Source organism: Mycteria americana, chromosome 3 (genome assembly GCF_035582795.1).
Source record: "Mycteria americana isolate JAX WOST 10 ecotype Jacksonville Zoo and Gardens chromosome 3, USCA_MyAme_1.0, whole genome shotgun sequence".
In the NCBI taxonomy this organism is placed as follows: Eukaryota; Metazoa; Chordata; class Aves; order Ciconiiformes; family Ciconiidae; genus Mycteria; species Mycteria americana.
Window position 1 is genome coordinate 8243042 of NC_134367.1, and position 25408 is coordinate 8268449.

Below are 25408 nucleotides of genomic sequence, written 5' to 3' on the forward strand. Positions count from 1 at the left end.
CTTTTTCTGAGGAGTGTAACGCTATATTCACCCCTTCTCCAGAAATGAGAAGCCTCCTTTTTTAAATTACAGTTAACTAAGAGGGGTTTGCATCACCCATTCACTTGTCATTTCCAAACACTTCTGTTACTTCTCTCTTTGCAGGCTAGGTAGTGGCCAGTTGTAGAACTGCTTGGCTATAGCAGGGAAGTAGATGTGTCTGAGCCAACCATACACTCTCAGAGAAAGTGCTGTTTAGTTTTCCTGTTAAAAAAAGATTATGTTTCTGATAAAGCAGCAATACTAATCCGCCAACAGAGCAGCAAATACAAGTACTCTGAAATCAGTTTTGAAGAACTGAGCCAGTTTAAGCCAAGTCATGTGAATTAGTGTAAGGTTCATGATGAAGTGTTCACAAAGTGTCAGAGTAGGTTCTCAATACTGGGACAGCTCATAAAAGTATTTCCATAGTAGAAGCACACAGGGGTTCTGAGCTCAAGTGTTAGCTGCCTTCCCATGCTTACAAGTAATCTTTCTTCCAGAAAGAAACATCTACAGAGCTAAATTGTGATAGAACATCTATTATATTTTTATAGTAGCACAAGGCTGGTTGCTTCAGGGGAGACATTTAGCTGAGACGAGACAAAGGAGAACAAGAGAAAAGCAATGAGATCATGAGCTTGTGGTGATTGCTGATCAGCTATTGCATTTTGGTTGGCATTCTGAGAGGAAAAGCAACAGAAACTCACCATTATTAGAAAGCAGGATTTGCAGCATAACTCATAACTCCTGAAGGTAATGAAGGCTAATGGTGTCAGAGATTTTTTCATAGTTCTAATAATTCTTGTCACATGTTAAAGAAGTGAACTGTAGGAGTCATTAACACAGCAAAATATTTTTTAATTTTCAAAATAAAACAATTATTGTAAAAGTCATCTTTTGTCTGTAACATTGATCAAAGCTATGTACAATTAAAATATTTTACAAAAATATATTTTTAACTTAAAAAATATAAAAGAAATCATATGGATTAAGTCTGCAAGAGTTAAGTTCTAGTCCCAGAAGATTTTGGAGAAACACAGTCACAAACAAGCATACAGAGTCTGTGAGGCACTAGTTTCTAAAATAAAGCATCCTTGTTATTCTATAAGACTACTTACTGGAAATACACAAAGTTATAAAACATTAGAAATCTAATATGGGTATGATGAAGTAAGGTTCAGTAGATCTTACTGGGAAGCAAAATGAAGACCTTTCCTAGAGTTTCAGTTACTAGAAAGTAACTGAAGTTGTTCTTGTGCTTCTCATCATCAAGATGTCTGTTACTAAAAGCCTGATAAAGCAAGATGTGTGACAACTCCAGGTGCGCGCATGTAAGCCTGTATCACTCAAGTACAAAAGTATGCACATCAGACTGTCTTCACTGCGCATTTGCTCTTCCCTAGACATTCTCCTGTGCAGCTCTTACCTCACTGAACCCACATTTACCATCAACAAATATTCAAACTCCTCACCTGCACACAGGCTTCTCGTTTCTGTATCGGGGTCAAAACCGCTGCGACATTATGAATTCTTTTTCATTAGGGATGGCTTAACGATAACCCCACCAAAATCACTGTGGACCACAAGTAGAAGAGCTCAATGACTGCTGAGTCAAGAGAGTGATATTTAGCAATGTAATACTGAAAACAGCTTGTAAAGTTGGTTGCTCACTAGTAGCGATAAACCTTACAGGCACTCACTCTCTTTCCAGGAATCCTTCCAAAAAGGATAAAGCAATAAAGCATTGTCATACATTTTAGAATGCCTGAACCATCGCTTTACTTTGACAACTGTAACTTCTAAGAAGACCCCTTAACCTAGGAGTAGATGGCAGAAAACATTTGGAATAAAAATCCTCAAGTATTTAGCAATAAGACAGTGATTACCACTAAATCTTTGAGGAGGCAGGGTCCACTAATTAGATTTCATATTAGAACTGGTTTAGTGGTAATACCAGGCTTGTTTCAGTAATATAAATGTTCCTTCAAAAATTTCCTATTTCCCAATCATGGATTTAAGGTGTTCAAGTTTGTACTCTTCAATGAAGTCTTCAACAATATGCAGAGCTTTGACCTTCACCAGCAGGAGAAGAACTTCTTTTGTTTCATCACTGTTGGGGGAAAAAAAAAAAAAAAACCACCACCACTTTCATATAGCAACACTTTTATGTACCTGACTTTTAAGTAAACTTTATGTTTGTTACTTTTAAAGAGAGTCGGGTATCTCTCCTTGGCCCCCTGTCATCAGGTGACCTTGGCTACAGCGATCAGTAACAGTACCCAACATTATCACCCCAAACTGTCACATTAAGCTAGAACTGCAGCAGCACTCCTTTACATTATGGACTCCATCTTTGGTTTTACCTATGTATGTGATGACAACATCCCTGAAAGCGTCAAATATGAGAGACTTAAGGAAGAAATATTTAACACATCGGATACGAGGAAGTGCTTGAATCCCAAGGAAAGCCTTATCTGTTACCTGTGGTTATTCTTGTGTAGCGTATGGGCACACTGCAGCAAGTGCTGGCAGAAGTTCAGTAACTCAGGGAGAGTTGATCCACTTTTAAGATCTTGGAACCATCTTTCTGGGAGGCACGCAACCACCTGTTCTCACAAAAAGTATTTGGAAAGGTTTAAAAAGAAAAGTCTTTCAATATAACCAAGTCACATCACTTCTGACAGGGAATTTTCTTTTTGGCAGGTTCAGTCATTATTAGTGTGTTTTTTCTTTGAAACCAACATTGATTATCCCTACAAGTAGTTATTCTTAAGAACCTATGAACCAATGTTTGCTCTAAAATGCTTTTATGCACCAAGGTAATCAAAAATTTTAAGTTTTTTAAAAAAATAAATGTTTAAATTTAAAATTTTTTTAATATTCCATCTTCAGTTTTGACCCCTCTTAATGAAAAAAAAAAAAAAAAAGCTTTTAGCATACACCCTCTTCCAATGTTCATGTTATCTTTTACCTTATTACACTTTTCTATATTATCCGGCCCTGGTGGTGTGTTTAAGAGGTTCAGAAGAAGATAACGATTGAGCAACTTGCTCAGTCCCAAATCACGCACCGTATCTTCTTGTACAATCCCATCCCAAAGAAGAACATTGGAGAGCAGCTGCAGTAATGAAGAAACAGAGAATATGCATACTTGGTAGCTGGAGTTGTGCTAAAACTCAGTATTAAAAGTTTTATGTTTAAAAAATATATAATATTATGTCCATCCAATTTACTCAAAACTTCACTCTCTCCAAATTTACTGTCAGTTAGCCACTAATAAGCTGCATATAGTAAATAATCTTATCAAGTAGGATTAACTAATTTTACATGTGCATATGAACTGTACCCCAATATGTGTATATATATGACCTCCCAAGGTAAGGAAGAACATTTTACCCTTCTAATAGGTTAACAATTTGCTAAGGCCCAAGTACAGAAGACGACTATGCTTTATTCTTTTCACAGAAAGGCTAGCAGTCAAATCTGAAAGCGTGAAAGAAGGAAAGAGTATTCAAGACTGTCCTGGTTTTGGCTGGGATAGAGTTAATTTTCTTCCTAGTAGCTGGTATAGTGCTGTGTTTTGGATTTAGTATGAGAATAATGTGATAACACACTGATGTTTTAGTTGTTGCTGAGCAGTACTTATACTACTCAAGGACTTTTCAGCTTCCTGTGCTCTGCCAGGTGCACAAGAAACTGGGGAGGGGGACGGGGGGGACACACAGCCAGGACAGCTGACCCAAACTGACCAAAGGACTATTCCATACCATATGACATCATGCTCAGTATAGAAACTGGGGGGAGTTGGCCAGGGGCAGCGATTGTTGCTCGGGGATGGGCTGGGCATCGGTCAGTGGGTGGTGAGTGGTTGCATCACTTGTTTTGTTTTTTTCCCTGGGTTTTGTTCCTCTCTCTCTCCCCCCATCTCTCATTTTCCTTTTAATTACAATTTTAAATTATTATTATTATTTTATTTCAATTATTAAAGTGTTCTTATCATCTCAGCCCACAAGTTTTCTTACTTGTGCTTTTCAGATTCTCTCCCCCATCCCACTGGGAGGGGGGAGGGTGAGCGAGCAGCTGCATGGTGCTTAGTTGCCAGCTGGGGTTAAACCACGACAAAGACACTCCCCCCCCTACGAGAAATACGGACCAAGAACAAGTGGCATCCAATTCTAAGCAAACCTTCAGAGAATCCAAGACAGAAGTAAAAAAAGTTACTACATCTGCTCAGGATAAGACTACACGGAGTCCCTCATAACACGAGGGAGATTAGTAGCCATGGATCATAGCAGCATTTTTTTTTTAGTTGATCTCAGTATTATTAGGTACTGAGAGTTTTCTTCTGTTGCTCCTATCACTATAAATCCTTATAATTGTTGTCATTTTTGAGTCTGATGTAAGAACATGACTATTTTTTCCCTTAACTCCGAATACGTTAATTTTAATGTAACTGTTAACCTCAGGGTAATCTATTCTCACAGACACAGTGTGCTATCTGGGCAGTCACCAGTCAAAAAACACTCACAAAGCCCACCACCTTTGCACATTTTTCTGGAGTATCTGATGGGACACTTCCATCTAACTGCATGAGCGACTAAAACATAGATGAAAGAAAAAGGAGTGCTTCCACTGGCCAGCATTAATCAGGAAAGCCCACAGCGTAGTAACAAGAACCATGTTTAAGCCCTGAAGCCACGCACTGTATCTACACTAGGCAAGTTGGGCAATACCAGGGTACAAACACTGAACTTCCCTCGTCTGTACTTTTGCATTAGAGGAGTTCCTGGCTCACCCAAGCCAGTTAGTATTCTTCCATACAATTTCTGGGCATGGTTTAGAGGCCATTCCTAATAAGCATTATGAAAATGGCAACCCATATTGAAAGACAGGGTTTAATAGCATGAATATGGGGCTGCACAATGGCAGTGGGTCTCAGTGCCAGAGAGCAGTCTCAAGCACAGATGAGTTACACTAGTCTAAGGATTAAGTAGGTCCCAAGAGTTTAACACAGATGAGTTGCAGTACTATTTACCCTGGTGTAACTGAATTCACGCCTCCCCTCCAGAAAAAATGATGTAACAACTATTCAACAGATATACAGAGCAAGAACACTTTAAACTACTCTCCATTATCACCCCTTCAAAGATGACCACTGTGACAGTGAAGAGAGAAATCAAAAGCTGAAAGGAGAAAACTTCGATCTGCAGGAGGAAGCACCCAGGTCTAACTTCCAGGAAAACACAACACAGTTCTAGAAGGCGGGATCAGAATCCCAAGTTTGCCTTGGTTTTTGCTAGGTGTCCTAATCCCTGAGTATTAAGCTCCCTCTTGCTTTCTCTTCATCTGTCCACAACAGATTCCTGCACAGCAGCTCACCCCAGGAGCAGAGGTGGCAAGTCTTTTGCAAAACAGACAACGCATCCAAATTTCCAGGCTTTTCAACAGAAAGGAAGCTCTGCATCATGACAACAGGAAGCATATGCAGGACTAGGCATTGTGAATAGCAGGGGAACTGGAATATTGTCCAGGATTTTAATAGGGTTTTATGCATCTAAATCTCATCTTTAGTAAGAACCCAAATCTACTCCTAGAGGAAACACATCTTAAGTAGGAACTGAATCACAGGCATTCAGAAATTCCCAACTCGGCACCCCAAAAGTAAAACTATACTGATGTGCTTATATGAACACGCAGCGATTATATTCTACAATAAGGGTTAGCATAACTAACGCCATTTTATAAGGCAAATGGCCATCTCTGTGACTAAGCTGGTCACATATTAGCCACCTTCCCCCTCATTATCAGGCCCTGAAAGTCCTGTGCACCAAGCAGAGAAACCAAACAAACTTCTTCCCCTCCCTGTCAGCCTCAAGATTCCTGGGCACCAGGCTGACTACTCCCCTCCTTACCCGCCTGGAAGGTCCCAGGCGCCCAGCCAGGTGGAGGTGATGACCCCATCACAGAACAGGGAAGCATAACAGCACACAGCACTGTCTATAAAATCAAGCAGTTACAAGTCCTAAGGGGAACTTGCACCAGAACTGCTGCTGGACAGTGAGACCCATGAGCCCCCGCAGTGGCCAGGGATGCCTTCACCATCCTCTACTTCCTCCAAGGACTGAGTGACTCATTCTTTTATGTGTTTCTAGATTACGACTTATATTATTGATACTGCAAGCCAAATATTAAGATTTGCCCCCATCTGCAGAGGGTCCAAGTGATTAGGAACTATAAGCTAAGCTGTGCTATAAGTTCAGTGCTATGCTACTTATAAAATTGTGCTAAACTGATTCTGATTATAAAAATCCTGTGCTACTCTGATCATAAAATACCATGCTATGCTGATCATAAAATTCTGTTTTTAAAAAAAAAATAAAGCTTTAATTGTACCTACAACTTAGTGTCATCATCATTCTGCCCAGGATCCTCAAAAGAACCTGGCTGTACCCGTAGTGCCGGGTGACAACCTGTTAGCAGAGTGGCAATGACTAATTAACATGAAATAAGACCAACAGGCCTGGCTGACCCACTCAAGGAAAAAAAAAAAAAAGAACCAGCAGGAACAGATGGTTGGATCAAAGTCTCTTGCAGAAGATGTACCAGTTGGGTAAACAGAAATGAAGCGTTCGTTTACAGTTCATTCTTAAATCATCACATGCAGGTTGTACAGAGAACACATACTGAGAAAAATGGTTATCCATCCTAATAAAAATGTATTCATCTCCCAGGACTCAGACTTGCCTGAAGATATATTTACTGACTGACTGCAAAATATTTTTTTCACTAAAATGAATTTCAAAAAAAAAAAAAACCAAACAGGTATATTTTCTCTACCTTAACAGCTGACCAAAACCGTCTTTCTTGAAATTTTGAACATAGCGATGATTTGTCTTCCACAGTGCTGGCCATGGAAAGAAAAAAGGTAAAATAAGGATTTATTTTTTGTTTGCTTCTAAAAGAAGGTAAACAGACAATTGATCTCTTAGATACTGATGAATGTTAATTCTGGCATTCTTTCAGCAGTGACAGCCACAATCAGAATAAAGGTCTAGGGAAACAGCTGTCAATCTGAACCCATTATAATACAACTACTATGAAATAAGTTCCAATAAAATTAGCAATTGGAAACACCAGTGTCTACATATCATGGATTCAGATGAAAACAGCATTGCTGAGAACCAAACATGCTGCACCAGCTTTAGCAAAGCTTCTCTCCTCGCTGTATCTTAACCCCACATCTCCCAGACTCCTACTCATTCCCATCTTTGAAATAGTGCCCAGAAATAAGCATCAACCATATAAACCCTATTTTAGGAATAACAGGAGGAACCAGGGGACACACACAGGTGACACCAGACCACGTAAACTAACACACACCTGCGGATGTAAGTTGCTGTGCTAAAACCAGACTGTGGACCTCATATACTGGAAAGTTTTTGGTTACAGGAGCAAAAAAGCATTAAGAGTTACCCTTATTGGAAAGGGTTCATAAACAGGAATAAGGCTTCATAACCTTTCCTATAATAAAACAGTAGAAGGCATGTTTATTCCATTAGCTGTTAATGGAAGTCTACAATATTTCATCTACATCTGTGCGGAAGAGGTGTACAGGAATTTAAAAAAAAAAAGGTTAAAAAAGTCCCAGAGTCAGCTTACCTTTTAGGATAGAGAGGAATAAAGACATCTTCTTCTACAGATTTCTTCATTCTTAGGACAACCATGTTCATCAAATCCTATTTAAAAAGAATTATTAATGTGTCCTCACAAGAAAGACTTCATCTTCCATTTATAGCACCTTCAATGGTTATCATCTAGAAGTGCAATATGCTAATTAGAGCTAAGTACAGTTGCCACTTGTATATAATACACACTGAGACCATGAATATATTAACAGTAGACAAATCACAGCTGTAATTATCTATAGGGTTAATCTAGAGGATTTTTTTTTTTTTTTTAAGATTAAGTTATTTCCCTAAGTGAGGCCTTTCTTTGCATGTTAATTGCAAGGCAGCAAGAAAACTGTATAGATGAACAACAAAATAAGTTATGCACATAGGATCTCCATAAAAAGCTGTGAAATTCTAGGTAAAAAAAAATTCACCATAGCTAGGACAGTATGCGTTTTTAGGCAACATGCTTTTAGGTGCCACAGATTGCCACCTACCTTTTTTTTTTTTTTTAAGCCTTTTTATTTATTTAGAGTTCTGGTGTACTTTACTTTCTGTACAAATGGTATCTTGGCTAAGGTCAGTTGTACCACTTCACTTCAAGGCATAGTTTCAAATCAGCAACCTTTGGAAGGCTCAGTTGGAAGGCATAAACATTTTCTTAAAAATATTTCTTTTCATACTCAGGGCCTAAACATCCATCCCATTTCACCAGTTTTATGCTAGATAAACCTCCAGATTTACATCAGAATAAAACTGGAATCAGGCTGGAGAAGGGCGAGCTAGAGTGACCATGTGTATATAAGTAGTTATTAAAAGATTGGTAAGATTACGAAGTAGTCTTTCTCCTAGCCAATTAATCAACCTCTGGGGATTTTCAAGTTTTAAAATTTGAGATCTACTTTATAAATAAAAGCTTAAGGAGTTGACCACTGAAGCATTATTAGCATTTAAAGCTCAAATTTTGAAAGATAATTAAATGCAAATCTAAATTCTAACCATTGTTATTGTGGTGAAGCAAGATTAGATCTATGATCAGATTCTTGATAGGTACAGGCAGAATTTTTCTAGGAACAGGAGCTAATTCCTGCCTCAAGAGTGTCCCAACTCCCATCATCTTCAATAACGAGAGCATCAGAGAGCTGGAAGTTTAACTGTTAAATCTTTTTAATATAAAAAGTGACAAAACAAACAAGTAATCAGAACTGAACCACTTCAGGACAATGTTCTAAGCACCCATAGGAGCGCACACAGAAAGCACACACAGTGGATGAAGTTCTCCCTTCCCCAATACCACAGGAGCTTTTACCTCTTTTCCTCGACTGCATTTATTTTTGCAAAGGACTTGTTTTTTAAAGATGTTATTGCAAAGCTGTACAAGGTTCTTTGTCTGTGAAGTAGATAAAGGATCCCACACACTCTTTACAAATGCTGAAAAAACAGAAAAAATTTATTTCTTTCACAATACGCAAGTAGTTATCCGCTCCAGTTTCAAGGCATTACAATGTAACAGAGTAAACATATAAAAAGCTAAGCCTCTCACAATAATCCTAAAAAAAGAGGCTACCTTAGCCTCACTCTGTGAAGCTATGTAATCACTACACCTTGGAACACCATTATATAACTAACATTATTTGATAGCTATCGCTTTTATTTCAGGTTTGATTGCCTAGCTGCAGTGAACATTTTCAAGACAATCTTACTATACCTGTAATTTTTGGAAGAATAGTTTTTTCAATCACTCTAGGCAAAACTTCTTGATCAGGATCATCATCCTTTTTTGATTCAGATACGTTTTTGGCATTACTGAATTCTTCTATAGCTCTGAACCAGGACATCTCTTCCAACTCTGTAAAATTCTGCTGAAAGATCATTCCTGTTAGTTGTTCAGCTGGTCAGGATTAAAAGAAAAGCTCCATCCAGTGATACCACAGATTCCCACTTAATTTCAGATCCACCCTCATCACTGAACAGGCCAAAACAGCAAATTGGGAAAACTAGATTTAAAGCTAGAATCTGAAGGGTGGGATTGTTAAAGTGTCTTCAGAGAACTCAGGAGAAGAATTCTTCTTACAGGGTGTGTTGCAAAAGGGGCTGGACATAAGGGGACAGGAGAAAGTTAAGAAGATTCCAACCACAGAGACGAACACAGTATCTTTCTATTCATTTCTAATGCACTGTGCTATGTATAGAAGAAACATCTCATTTTTCATATTAATACATAATACACAAACACACATACAATTTTTGGAGAAAACAAACTCAGCTGATGCACCTACCTCAAGAGGATTCCAATTTATTAACTGAACTCTGATCAACGGATTTAATAGCTTAGGCAAGCAGAAACTGATATAAGCATCACAGTAAGTGTCAGGAAACTTCTCTTTCCATTCCTGGAATTTCAACAGGATTTTTCTGATGTCACAAAAATCTGCATGTACATCTTCAAAGACTTTCCTACTATCCTCTAAAACGTTATCTATGGATAATATTCATTGGGAATAAAAAGAAACAATCACAGAACTTATTAAGGCATAAGCTGAAGAGTTTATGCATCTACAGGACATAACAAATACCTACATGATAATTGCATTTGTCATTTATCTTTGACATACCTGACACTGAAACGGGTTTTAAAACCAGCTCCTTGGAAAACCCAGTTTCAGAAAAAAATACTGTCAGAAGACCAAAAAAAAGCAAGTTTCTTCATGATCTATTCCACAGATTTATACAACCACTATGTTTCAAACTTTATACCACAGTGATAAAATTTCAGACATGAAAACCCTTCTGCTGTTATTCTGGAGAAAAGGTATTATGCCTTTCCCTGCTCTTCTTCATCCATTCATTCAAGATAATTAAAACACCAACCTTTAATTCACTCTCTCTTCAGAAAACAAATTGATTATATAACACATATTGTAGCATTGGACTGAGTACTGTCAGATGAGCTTTGGCATAATCTAAAAGAGCTTACTTCTAGCTGAAAGTCATGTGTAATGCCGCCACCACGTAACTCATACCAAAAGAAATCTACAACCATACACCTATTCTTCCCAAGTCATTAGTCAGAACTGTCTGAAGACATTTCTTTCCTACAGTGTGTAACTAAGAATATGTAACTCTAAGTATTTTTTCACCTTTCCTAAAAAAAATTAAAAATAAAAAAATTAAAAAATATCAGAAAGATAAAGAGATTTTTTTCTAGGACATCACAGTAAGACTGTCACCAACCTTTGCTCTTCTGGAACTCTGTCATGTCTGTCGGAGTCAGTTCATCATCACTCGACATGCCTTCATGGTGATCTGCTTCTCCTGAACACTCTCTCACTTGCCGTCTGCAAGTCCTGTATTTTGTAATGAACTCAGATGAGTTATCCTCCCATTGTATGCAGAAGGAAGCTTAATGAAAAATAATCTGACTTCAAAAAAAAAAAAAAGTACTAAAAGCAAGTTGTGAAAGCAACAGCCTAGGGAAGCGCAGTCAGGGACCAATAGTAATTAGGTAACCACAAGGACACAGAAACTGGGGAAGAAGGAGGGGCTTTGGGAACTGACATAAGAGAGGTTAGAAATCTCTCATCTCCCCTATGAACCATGTAATAACCTTCACTTCACCTCATTCCCGCTGATAAGGGTAATAACTCATCCCACCTGGAACACTAAACATCTAGCATGGTACTGAACACAGTCTCTGACAGTTTTAGAGTACAGGAAACTACTGAGCTCTCACTCTGATGTCTCAGTTCTGGATCACCTGTGCAACAACCCACGTAAAAATTGTGATAGCACCCAAGTGCCAGTTGGGCTCAACAAACTATTGCCATGACACCAACAATCATAACAGGCTGCAAAATCAATAGCTTGCATCTCTGCCACAGGAAAATGATACATGATATGAAAATGATATGTAAAATTTCATACAGTTATTTACATCAATTAGCATAAAGGTTAACTGCTTCAAGTGGACTTTCTTATTATATCATTTTTTCATCCACTAAAATGCCGAAGTTCTTGCCACTTCAAAGTATAGTTATGAGTTGAGGTACCAATGCAAATGAAAAACTTCAAAGCTCCCAATAACTTTGGGGGGAAAAAAAAAACCAAACCAAACAGTAGGAGTCTCTGAACACTATAATATCCAAAATGTAGTATCTGGCCTACACTGATAGCAGGGGAAGGGCTATATATACACCTTTGCTTCACTCACCACCACCACTCCCAGCAGCAACAATACTGCCTGACATTTTTTGCTATCTAAACAATAACACAAAAATATATTTCTGTATAAGGTAATAATTCTATTTATTACAACAGGACAGAAAAAAATTCTGTCATGTAGTTTTGTAAACAGCCTCACTGAAGACTTGTTAATTTAAAATAACAAGACCTATTAGCATTCAGTTTCAAATCAACATGAAGAGAATTATATTAACAAACGATGGTTTCCAAGTACTTTGAGTTTTGGAATGCAAATACATATTTTTTGTATAATCTCATTTAGTAATCCTACAGGTTTACATTCATCACTGCATAAACGACAGGAAACTAGTGTACAGTACATTTATCAGTTAAGCGTACATATACATAATACCTACCTTCGATGTTCACACATTTCCAGAAGCTGTGTCTTCTCATCACCTTCCAATCCGCCATTAGTTGGGTTGTCATTCCCACCTATCAGAAGACAGAAACAGGCAATAATAAAACGGTATGATTTTAAAGTTCCTATTTTCTCGAACAGGAAACACAGATTCTCCTTCTGTTGTTCTTCATTTGGAAAATACCCAAAGAAAGATCAAACCTCCTAATCAAAACTCTAACAGTCTCCAGAGTAACACACAGTAAATATCACTTGTTAACTGCATATAGCCAGATGTGGTTGTTCCCATATAGCAGTTGATGAAAAGGTGAGTTTGATGACATTCCGGTCAATGCTCATTGCTTCCCAATCCTGGAAAAGGAAGTTAGTGGCTTCCATAGTAGGTGCTTAGCAGCGTGAAAGGCAAGCACAGGACCTACCTTCGTCCTGTATGTCAAAAATGAAACCATGTAATAAATTAGAATAACTTTCAAGGCTCAGTTCCAGCATTATAATGGAAGTTAAATCCCTGATTTACATTATTCAAAATCACTGCATTTAGATTTCAAGACTAGTCAGCTCCCCATCATCTCCTGTTATCCAAGTGGTCGCTGACCATGTGACCCCAATTACCCCTACTCTGATTCTTGAGTCCAACACACAAGTAGAAACTAGAAGCATTTGCTAGTTGGGCCATTCATTTGTATCACTATTAGCTGGCTGATATGTGCACAACAGGCCAAAAAGAAAAGAGTATACTACTACTGAAGTATTATCATAGAAGAAAAAACAGCCTTTCCACTATATTAAATACAACTAGGAACATAAACAACAATTAAAAGCACTGTTAAATACCCAAGTACAGTCTCATTTGTAATGGCAACTATTATGGCACTACCCTTTTCCTCTTAACACCTGCTGTCATCTCCTGCACCATTTTAGAAAATCCTACAGACTGCTAGCTTTCTTGAATCAGCAGTTTATCCTGTGTAGTGAGAAGACTGAACCCATATGATTACTAGTTACCAGAAACTGGTGCATCTGGCCTCCATCTGTTCCCAGCAGCTCCAAGCATATTGTTCTTAGTTTTGCCTAAACACTTTTAAAGGGTCTGGTTTTGGAGGTTTGGTTGGATTTTTTTTTTTTTTTTTTTTAAAACAGCAGCAGCTAAAGATTCACACACCATATAAACAATACATTAGTGTGGAAAGAAAATACGAGATGAGAAAATCATAATAATTTTTCCTACAGTGACTAAAAACCACCGTTTTGTTTTAGATAAAACCCTTACACAAAATGGCTTCTTTCATGTCCTTCCTTTCACCTAAGTGTCACCTCCTAGTTTGAAATCTCCATTCTGAGCACACACATAGCCTTGAAGACACTCATGTAAAAGCAATGTTGCCAAGTAAACACACTGCTTTTTCATATATGTGATTCTGTAAATAATAAGCAAGCTTTCTGCAACTCAAGACCTACTAGAAAACTGACTCAGTTTTTCTTTTTAAATATTGATGGGAAATTGCTGAGTTGAATAACTAAAAATTTACAAAGTACTTGGTCATGTTATGTTCACTATTAAACCAGAGAAAAATAGTATCATGGGCCTTACTGAGGTAAGGATTTCAACTGAGGTATAGTAGAGCACACCTACTGACAATGGAAAGGGGAAAGGAGATCAAAGGTGAAAATTAAAAACTTCATCCAAAAAGTAACTGTATATTTCTGCTCAAAGAGTGAATGTTTCAGGAAGAAAATAACTTTTAACTTCATACTAACTTGTCAGATGCTGAATATAAGCAGACTCATTCTTCAGTTCATCTTGCCTTCGTTTCAATACTCTCATGGCTCGTTGCTGAAGAAGTACATGTACAGCCAATTCTAGATCGTTAATGTATTTCAGCTGAAATACAGCAAACAGTAATCAGGTTTTCAATTAATTAAAATCCCAAAAGAATGAACACAAAACAGTTTCCATGGGTTTTCAGTATAGCCGTGAAATTAGAACCAAAGTATCATAGATTGAAAAGTAAGTTCCTGGTCATTGGAGTTTTTCAGGCTTTTTTGTAAGGCTGAAAAACACAAGCTAAATGCCAGTTGCTCACCACAGGACTACCTTCATACAAAAGGCCTAAACAGGACACTATTGGTGCACTGAGTTTGCTTTTAGTTTGCTTTTGAGCCATTAAAGAAAATGTATTCATTAACTAACATTTGTCCTCTTTAAAGTTACATAAAGAAATTTAGAATTGTAATGCAATTAAGTGACATAAATTAGATTTGACAGCACTATCTATAGAGGATAACAGCAGTTTACTTTCACTGAGGCCAAACTTTAGGTAGCTCCTCCCCTTCTCCCAAACTTCATCTTTTTAAATACACAAGGTTTGCAGTTCAAGAAACGGATGCAGCCGATAACGTAGACAAATTCTCACAAAGCTCTGCTAACTCAATCCCAACTCGAACCTAACACAAAATCCTTACTAACTCTGTTATATAACCCTGAGTAAAGTCATTTCGAGACATCCCAAAAGTGAATTTAAGCACCACTCTCATTCAACTTCAGTGCACTCTGGTTACTAGACCTGCAGAAAACTCCCGCCAATAACATTTTGTTTTCATCCAACAGAATCTAGGTGAGATCACAGCTCAAGTCAGTATACCTATAGTAGCTTGATCATCACTTCAGGTGAGGGTTGATTTGTTTTCCCTATATTTTGTTTCCCGTTACATTAAAATTTCTGACAGAACTGATTTTTAACGGAGTGCTGCCCTTCATCACTTCCAAAGAAAACCCCCTCATCTTTCCTTGACAGAATGCACCTTTATCACTTTCAAAAAAAAAAAAAAAAGGAAGAGGAAAATATACATACTTTTTCATTCAAACAGTTTATCAAGTTCTCTACGTATGTTTTCATGGCTCTGTAGAATTTGTAATTCAGAGCTGCACCCGAAGACTTCTCTAACTCCTGGACAGTCATCTTTGAACTTTCGATGTCCTCCATATATTTTTCATACTCCCTCTGGTGGGCACGGTGCACATCCTGTAATGATGTTATCCTAAAAAAGAGAAGCCCAGACAACTAAAACTATTGCCAGGTTAACAGCTGATACATTCCAAAACATTTTTCTCATTATAATCACATACAAAATCTTTGCCTGTGCTAATAATAGTACTTGTATTTGAGCTAAGAAGCATTGAAAGATTTATCCATGCCAACATTTGCAAAAGTGTGGGGTGTGGACAAGCATCATGCTTTGGAGATTCAAACGTCACTTATGTGGTGCTAGTTTTGAAAGCACCACTGACGTTTTGCCTAGATTCCTCGATATACCACACTTCCCAAAAACATAAAAAGCCAAATTTTGTGAATCCATTAAATGGATTCTACCCAACATAATCTGCAGAAAACTACAGCTCATGTCAGCATGTCCATACTAGTTTAATATGGCGAGTAAAGCAAATATAAGTGGCATGGATAGCAGTACCTATAAGCATTCACCATGTTCTCACTACTAAATACAAACCAACTGAGGACTCTTGCTGCTAGTAGGTGATAAAACCCAGGAACCTATGTCTACAGCTGTCACTACCTATTAGATAGTTACATATATTACAACCCTCCTTCCTCCTTTTTCCCCCCTCTTCCCTCCTTACATATCCCAAGTGATGGCTCAGCTTGAGCAAGCCTGTAACAGAACCAAGAAACAGACCACACCTTATTTCACTTTCCTGAAGCAGGGAACACTTTTCAATGAAAATAATTGATCTAAGCTATTGTTCTCTACTGTGCTACAAGTTTTTTTTTTAAAAAAAAAAAAGCTATTTCAGCATTTATCACGTTAAACACATCTATAAAGTTTACATCAAACAGGTTCCCCCTCCCCTTCTTGCTATTTTCTGAACAGGTTTCCCACTCTTGATAGCCTTATTCTCATTTTTCTTATTTGATTCTGTACATAAATTCCTACTTCATTTAACAAATTCCTTTCAGGTGATTATGACAAAGAAAGCATACAATTCCACAAAAATATTTAGTCCAATTTAGTTGCAACTCTTTAAACAAGCAGGTGAATGATGGTCTGTACAAAGCAAAGCATATACAGAGAGAGCTTGGTGCAAGTCTGTAGGGCATATTTATGTTTCAGCTGTATAATGTTACTTGTCTAAACTTATCTGAACAGCTGCTTCCCGGTGCTCTGAGAGATGACGGGATGGCTTACCTTAGGATGCCTGACCCCAGCTCTCCTCACACACCCTCTTGGAGGTTCCCACCTCCCTCCCAGGACACTTCAGCTGCCCATACAGCAGCTGAACTGCTAAAGAAAAGTCACAGCCTGGCACATGACTAAAAAAAAAAAAAAAAAAATCAAGGCAGGTTCTAGTTTGCCTAAACAGGCTGTAGAGAATTTACTGCTGCTTTAGGACATACTGAGCTATTTTTGCAGCTGGTATAAGAACCACCATAATAGGGCTAGGATTGCCAGCTCCATCTGCCCTGATTGAAGTTTTGCTTGCTGGGCAAACATAACATTGAACCAACGCTCCTGTCAAAAACTACTAGCAAGCATAAAAAGCTGCTGCCATTTAAATGAACTTACCCTAAAGTTCTAGTTGATAAAACACTCTTGGAAAGTCCAAATGCTCCCCTACAGCAAAGCATTGCCAGGTAAAGTTAAAAATTTGTAGTATTCTACTGGACATCATAACAGGCATATTATACATGAAATAACAACCCAAAAATCCTTCAATACTCTGGAAAAACAATAAGACATCAAAGCAGTCACCTCTCATTCTGCGACAAAAACTCAGACAACTCAAAAGTTAAGGTCACAAGAGCAGGATTTACCTTTCAGTCAGTCGCTTCTTCACAATTTCCAAGTTCACAGGTGGTAGAGAAACAGAGGGATCAAACTTTGGTTTAGCTGGTTGAGATTTATGCAGGGCAGCATCATCATAAGTTTCCTACAAGAATTTTAAGTGTTAGTTTCTAATACACCGTATACACAAGTTTTCCCTCTGCAGCTCTGTGGATCAACAAGACGTATCTTCGAATACACAAGGCTTATGATATAAAGATACATATTTCATTCATCAAATTACGTACAGAAAATGTTGTACAGAAAAGTACAACACAAAAGCAAGGGAAACAAAGTATAAAAAACTGCATCTATATGTTGTATAAAAACATGTAGTGCATAAACATATAAACAGCACAAAGTAATCCATAACTTAGGGTACACTTAAGTTGCTGTCTTGGTCTGAAAATATTAATAGCTTTCAATAATCCATAATGCTTCTATACGGACAGCTGAGACTTCACTACTGTTAAGGTTCTAAATATAAAACGTAGAAATAAACTACAGCCAAGCGGTGATGATAGCATCTGATTTTACTCATATCTTGCATTTTTAAAACTAGTTGAATATATTTATGATAAATTATTTGCCATCTATTAGTCATGTAATATTCTATTTTCTCATAGTAAACTTTCTGATTTCTGCCCCCCAGTAAATATGAATGCTACCTTCTGACAAAGCCAGTGGCCAAAAGACAGATTTTTTCATTCTGACAACTCAGCTTAACTGTAATTATAACTAAAAAAGGATTCCACTGAATTTTAGCTTATGAATTAAGACACTTTGCATTCTAAAACAGTAGAAGTTTGTATACTAAAATCTAGCCAAAACACAATCAGTTGAAGCAAACAAGACCATGACTAACAAGGTCTGCTACTGAAAATTGTTGCAGTTTCCTGAACAGCAGAATTTAAGTTTTCCAGAAATGAGTATGAGGACCCGAGAACATCAATCATACTGGACTTGAAATTCAGCAGCAGAAAGATGCAACTTTCTCCCAGTCCTCTAACTACGTCCATTTAACAGGCAGAAATTTCTACAATTGTCTATTCTGAAATAAAGAACTGGTTATTCAGATTTTCCTAGTCTGATCCAGAGTAGGTGATTCAAGCCAGAAACAAAAACTTCCAGCTCATCAGAAGATACACAGTTCATTTTTGCCAATTATTTACCAGAAAGGAGACAGAATTCTGCTGAACTGTGAAAGAGCTCTCAGATTGTCACCTAACAGAAATTTAGCATAATAAAAGAATAATTTTTGCTTTGCAACTTTGACATTTGTAGTATTTGCACACTCTTGCTTTCAAGATCCCTTGCACGGCAGCAAAAAAGTCAGGGTTCAGAATTTTATTCTCTGCTTTTCACAGTCTTCCATCACATACAGATAGACAACAATACTCTCCCTTCTGAACAGTTAGACAGAGATTACAGATTTTCATTATCATCTTCCTCTATTTCCAATTGCCTTTTCTCTGAAGAATTAGGGTGTAACTTGCTAAAAACCTCCCTAATGAGAGGGCAGGTAGGAGCGATGACGGTACTCCAGAACAAGCTCTCCTGCCAATGAACAAAAAGCATCTTCTAATGGTTAGGAAAGCACGTGTCACCTGAGAGAGTTTAACAGCTTTCTTTATTTGCTGTTCTTCCCACTTAATTTGTGCTTCATCTTCACTTGATTCATCACTCACAGACACTGGAAGTGAAAACAATCATTATTAGATATAATTACATCCTTTATCTATTTTTCCCCTCCCATGTTCTCCTCCCTCTAAAGCAACAGTGGTTCTCCCAACCATTACTGGGAAGTGATACACACAAAACCCAGCAAATTAAAGAACTGTAGATGGAGGACTTCCAAACTGAAAGGCAAGGAAGGCTTGAAAATGGCTTGTGGGATTTGTAGAATTCACACCAATATTAATTTCCCCAACATACGGTTTCTCAGACAACTACTACTGCAGTATGAGGAGCACAAACATCTCATTTTTATGTCTCAAAGAAAAGCTGTGTATAATATGTGTAAATAAGAGTATAAATACAGTTAGACTACAACACAGTGACATTATACACAGCAAATCCTTGAGTGCTCTAAAATATATGCTCTACTATAGATAAAAAATGTCTCTTTAGCATTAATTAGAATTGCAGAATCAGCTCATAGTTACACATTCCTTATAACCCTTATTCAAATAACAAAGAAAGTCCACAGTCTACAACTCTGGTAAACCAGTGCTTCATCAACAAAACCGTAAGCAGCTATAAGAGGAAAAAAAAGCAATGGAAAAACCACATATGCTTTGCATGCAATAGGTTTGTTTACTTCTGAAGGGCTAGGTGGTTGGGTCTTTTTTCCCCCCTTTTCAAGAACAGCCATAACATCAAAGCAGGGATAACACTGGGAAGACAAGACCAGAAGCAGGAGGCATGATTTAGAAAACTTCAGTGGGACAGTTCGTCTTACACCACAGCAACTTTATTCACATTAAATGCTGTGCCTCCTACAAGGCAATTTTTTGCAGTCAACAAGGCCAAAAATAATTTTTAAATGTTTCTCAAAGCATCCTGCACCACCACATTGGCAAGACCTAAACCAGATTTAACGTCCCATACAAACATCAAGCACCAGCTGTACAGCCTTTTGCCAAGACCCCTGAGGAGCAAAGCCTTGCAGTGCACTCACTCTTTACTGGGCAAGTCCCACATTCTTCCAGACATTAGTAAAACAAAGCCACAACCACTGCGAGAAATAGCACAAACTCACCCATGTGTTCAGTCATCCCCTGCCTAAGAGTTCTCATTTTAGGAACAAAATTGAGATTCTCCGTATCAGATTCATCTTCACTCTCTAAATCACTGCTTTCTCTTCTCCGAGAGACCTGATGACTGTTTGAAACATCCAGTGGAAGATAATCAGCCCGTGTCCTGGCTAAGTGACGCTTCCTCCGAGCAGCATCAATACAAGCTGCACTGGGGATATTACCTGCATTGAAGAGAAAGAAAATCTAAGCTAAAGACGAAAAGCAACACTCTGTATCACTCCTAATGTCAATAATCACCACTGTTCAGGATCACTGTACAATTCTGAATATAAGACACAAGATATTTTTCTATTAAGCTTCCCATGTTGAATATAAGATGGAAAAGCATCCTTAAAAAGTGGTTCTTAGTCTAAAAACAAAGTTCAGACTTTTTTCTTTTAAATAAATTGTCATTAGCCTGTCCTCCTTTTTTCCATTGCCCCAAAAGATAGGGGTTACTAAACTTATTGAGTTTACAAAGGCATCCAAAGTTTACAAATCAGATAGCACAAACGAGCTTAAATTTTAACCTCATAAAGGCAATTATGCATCATTAAAAAGGAATTTTTTTGCTACCTTTTTTCAAAACCAATGGTCATAATTTCTGATCCATTTCCAAAATTAACACAAAAATACAACAAACATCTGCAACCAAAAATACTGGGGAATTGCCACTATTGTTTCAGAAGGGTAGCCCTGACTCAGCACAAACAAAATGCCTACACCTTACATGATTTAAGCTGAGTGGGATTCATCTCACCTATCTTGTCACGTACTTTAAACAAAGAATGTTATAAAACAACTTCCTTTAAAAAAAAATCCAGGAAACTAACCACGTGATAAATCCTTCCTCCTCTGTGGAGAGCTGGGTTCATTGTCAGAGCCTGAGCTGTTGTAGTCCTCACTTAGTGAAGAGTAACTTTCATCCTCCTTCTCCTCCTCTTCTTCATGAGTGCCTTTGGTGTTGCCAGTTCTAGGCTCCAACTGACAGATTTCTGTTTTAGGGGAAAAAAGTAAGATTCGTGATTTCAGTTTCAGCTGCTGGAAGCTGATGCACCATAACTGGTTACCAGTAACTATTTACACCTTGCTGCAGAGCAAAGACTGGTCACTTATCTATCTCCACCTGTCCTCAACAAAACATGTCAAATCTTCCAGCACTCCAAGACAGTCATTTACAAGCCAGTGCTTGTCTCGAATCAAAGCATCTGTGATAGTCCTAAACTAACATGTCCTTCTGAGATGCGGAGCACATATACGTGCACAAAAGCAATGATACCAGCCCCCAGATGACAACTGATTCATATCCTGATAGCTCACAGCATGTTTGGATTAATCTCCCTTGACTTTATAAACTGTATTTAGAAAGCGTTTTTTTTTTTTTTTTTAGCATTAACAATGAGGGAGTCCTTATTTAAACTATAAAGGTTTATATATGTCTGTCTTGTCTCTGCTTATCTTTGAATTCTTTAAAAACATTGATTTCTCTTCATCTGCCACTACATCTTAGTAAATCATCAGCTTAGTGAACAACAGAATGTGCCACCTATAAGCGTATGAGGTATATTTTTATAAGAAGTTACTAAGAAAGTTTACCATCTCATCTGAATCACAATCTCATTTATTTTTATCTAACAGTAGCAATTAGGGTATACGTGCGAATTGACAGAGATGTCAAAAGGGGAACAGAGGGGAAGAGAACTTTTAGGAACACTTGTTCCTAAAACACACAAACCTCAAATATACCAATAGGAAACTTGCTATAGTTCAATGAGACTAGGAATACTACCAGAACAATCAAGGCTATCGACTGTATTCAATTAAAATATTCAAATGCTGTAATAGCACACAGTTTAATAACACAAAGTTTAAGGTTTACATCAAGTTTTATCAAACAAAATCCTACTAAGCTCACATTTTCTCTCAATGCAAATACTCAGACCAAACTGCAATTTGACTGCAATAAGCAGTGGATAGTTGCCACACAGTTTGACAGATATGATGCTGAGGTATAAATTTATCAGAAGTTTATTAACTCTGATGTACTACAGGGGTTCTGTATAACCAAGTCTTCTCAAGAACAGCCTCCAAGTTCTGATACTGTTTTACCAAGGTCATATGGAAAATAATTTCAACACAAATAGATTAAAGTTATAAACCTATAAAGTAACATTACAAGTATAATCCTGGGTTCAATAAAGAAGTCAAAAAATGTAACAGCAGTATTTGTACATCACTCTTCACTTACTGATTTTTTAATATATTTTCATGTAAGTATTCCATTAAACATTGAACTGAAAAAAGTACTTACTTTTCCTTTCTTCAGTTTCTGTCTGTGCAGGCAGTAGGCTTTCCTTCTTTTGAATTCTAAAGGTTACTTCATTGAAGGATGGTTTTTTAATTTTAAAAATTTGTTCATCACCTATCCAGATAAAACAAAATGATTCTGAGTAACATTAACAAAGAGAGCAGTATATGTGCATAGATACTGTGCTGGTTTTGGCTGGGATAGAGTTAATTTTCTTCATAGTAGTTATGTTACAGGGATGTTTTAGTTGTTGCTAAGTAGCGCTTATACTAAAATCAAGGACTTTTCAGCTTCCCATGCTCTGCCAGGTGCTCAAGAAGCTGGAAAGGGGCATGGCTGGGACAGCTGACCAAAGGGCTATTCCATACCATACAACATCATGCTCAGCATATAAAGCTGGGGAAGAAGAAGGAAGGGGGGACATTCGGAGTGATGGCGTTTGTCTTCCCATGTAACTGTTACGCGTGCTGGAGCCCTGCTTTCCTGGAGATGGCTGAACACCTGCCTGCCGATGGGAAGCAGTGAATGAATTCCTTATTTTGCTTTGCTGGCGTGCGTGGCTTTTACTTTACTTATTAAACTGTCTTTATCTCAACCCATGAGTTTTCTCACTTTTACCTTTCTGATTCTCTCCCCCATCCCACTGCAGGGGGAGTGAGAGAGCGGCTGTGTGGTGCTTAGTTGCCAGCTGGGGTTAAACCACAACAATATATATATATATAAAGTACGTGTAATCTCTACACTCGCACAGCGTATTTTTTGAAGTTCTGGCTGCATTAAGTCTAACTAGTTCCGCAGCTTTACCACTCAAGATCCATCACCTCATAATTTAAAACCACGCAGCTCAGCCTCCTCAGCACAGCAACACTGTACTGTTGAAACGTATCGTTTCTCCGCACTGTGTCCATCACAGTGACTCCTGTAAGCTGCCCTGACCTGTCTTGTGTCATCAGCCACAAAAGCAACAGCCCAGAAGAGTCAATTAAACATTTAAGTTTCAGTTATTTAAGCTTGTTCATCATTACCTGTGCTAGTCATGGAATCACATACTATCTGCTTGCTTCCTCTGGTTTTCTCCAGTTCTAAGAAGCTTTCAAAACCTTCCCAGCCAAAAGCACACGGCCAATTCTCATCTTCGAAGTGCTTTTATATGCATTTGTCTTACGAACCCCCACAACAGCCCTATCCATAATACAGTGTCCCCGGTCTTGGTCACAGAGGTGACTTGCAGCTCCCCCGCTCTCAGCCCGGGGCCCAGTGAGGCAGGCCCCCCCGTAGGCGGGGGGCGGAGGCGCAGCCTGTCCACCCGAGCTCCCGGTGCCTGCTCTCCACGCCCGCGGGGTGTGAGGGGGCCGGCTGCCACCCCGGGGCGGGTGAGGCTCCGCCGGCCCTCCGCAGAGGGGGACGCCGCCGAACCCTTACCTTCCCGCTCCTCCTCACTACCGAAGCTCAGTATCACCTTTCCCCCCCGCGCCGGCCCGGTTCCGGCGAGGTGCGGCCCTCGGCCCGTAGCCGCCCTTCCACTTTCCTCCCGGCCGCCGGGGCTGCTCGCCGGCTCCTCTGGGGAGAGCGGCCCCTCCGCTGCGCCGGCCCTGGCCCCCTCGGGGGACGCGGCGGCGCTGCCGGGGTCCCCCTCGCCTTCCTCAGGCTCCGCTTCCCGCGTGGAGTCAGAGGTGGGGCCGGGGGCTGGCGGCGGGGGGGCGGCGGCCGGCGCCGGCTCCGGCTCCTCCTCACTGCTGCCGCTGGAGGCCGCGCGCCGCCGGCCGCGGAAGTTCCGCGGGGGTCGCCGGAACATTCCACCCGGAGAACGGCAGCGGAGACCCGGCGCGCACCGCCTCCCCAGCGCGCATGCGCGACGACCCTAAAGCTCCACCTCCACCCTGCGCAAACCCCGCCCCACGGCGCAGACCCGCCTCTCCTCGCCTCCTCCCGCCGGGAGGTGGGCGGGGCACGGGGAACAGATGTCCAATGAGGGCGAGGGGGCGTGTCCCGTGCGTAACGGCTGAGGAGGCGGAGGGTGGGCGGGAGCGGCGGTGTGAGGGGGCGAGGCGCGCAGGGCTGTGCGGCGCGGCCTGAGGGGAGCGTGGGCGGTATCCCCGGGGTAGAAAGCAATGAAGTGATCGTTGGTGCGTAAAACTTAAAAGGGCCGTGGGCCTGTTTGTGGCAGGGACTGCCGTGGTGGGTGCTTGCCCTGCTTGTTGCTAGGTCGTCAAAAACTTGTCTGGTTTTGTTATTATATATCATGTATAATAATTTATAAATAATTTAAAATAAATTCTAAATAATGTCAATTAATAATAACTATATACTTAATGATGACTATTCATAATAAACACATTTACCATTATATATTATATAAATTTATGAATATATAATTACTAATGCACAACTATTCATAAATAAAATTGTTTCAGTATTATTAATAATATAAACTAATAATAGATAAATATACATTATAATAATACATTATTATAAATATAAAGCTCATTCTGTAATTTGTTGTCAAAAACTAATCACATGTTTTTATCCCTTTCTCTAGGTTTAGCTCACTTCAGGAGTCAGGCAGGTGCCAGCACTGGTGCAAGGGGAGGGGATCATACGGCTGGGGACAGATGGAAGGGGGGATCGTGGCAAGTGATGACTTAAATTGCTTTGCATGGTGAAGCGTTGAGCTGTAGCTTGTACCAGCCTTTCATTTCTGCGGTGCTGACTTGAGCTAGGCATGATGGGCTATGTGGAAGGAAAGCACATCCAGCTTCAAATGAAACCATGACAGCTACACAGAGCAAGTCCTTCAAGTAAGGCCTTTGTGTCTCAAGAGAAATATCAAAAAATAGCGAATGTTTGAAATGTTCTTGCTTAAATTGCCCCACCTTTCTGTCCTTCATCTGTAAGATGAAGATACTAATATTAACTTGCCTCAGGAATCTTGTGAAGAAGCAGCTGCATTTGTGAAGCACCCATTACAGTAAGAACAACATAAAAACCCAAGAGAATAATAACTAACATATATTTCTACTCAGTCCTGGTTCTTAATGGTATATATTAAATAAAGCCCAAGGCTATACAATGAATAATGAGGATTATAAAAACTTTAAAGCAACAATTCAATAAGCACCATTTATCTTGCAAGCATTATTCATCTTCTGCACTGAAAAAGGCTGGGGGT

General features: G+C 39.1%; 1 protein-coding gene across 3 annotated transcripts; it reads right to left on the bottom strand.

The window, feature by feature from the left end:
• Window positions 1–123: 123 nt before the first annotated feature.
• On the bottom strand, window positions 124–24074 carry GCFC2 (GC-rich sequence DNA-binding factor 2). Of its 3 annotated transcripts, none has more exons than XM_075497807.1 (19): window positions 23662–24074; window positions 22243–22353; window positions 20765–20926; window positions 19895–20113; window positions 18741–18826; window positions 17124–17239; window positions 15147–15333; window positions 14053–14176; window positions 12290–12368; window positions 10926–11038; window positions 9971–10170; window positions 9400–9550; window positions 9001–9122; window positions 7681–7757; window positions 6859–6925; window positions 2993–3139; window positions 2503–2627; window positions 729–2131; window positions 124–243 (listed from the first exon to the last, which is right to left on the bottom strand). In XM_075497807.1, exons 1-18 carry the CDS (start codon window positions 24032–24034, stop codon window positions 2017–2019), a joined length of 2574 nt encoding a protein of 857 aa, XP_075353922.1. In that variant the 5' UTR covers window positions 24035–24074; the 3' UTR covers window positions 124–243; window positions 729–2016. The 3 variants fall into 3 exon arrangements, with proteins under 3 accessions (XP_075353922.1, XP_075353920.1, XP_075353921.1); XM_075497805.1 differs by having other exon boundaries at window positions 9400–9553; XM_075497806.1 differs by lacking the exon at window positions 124–243 and having other exon boundaries at window positions 675–2131; window positions 9400–9553.
• Window positions 24075–25408: the final 1334 nt, after the last annotated feature.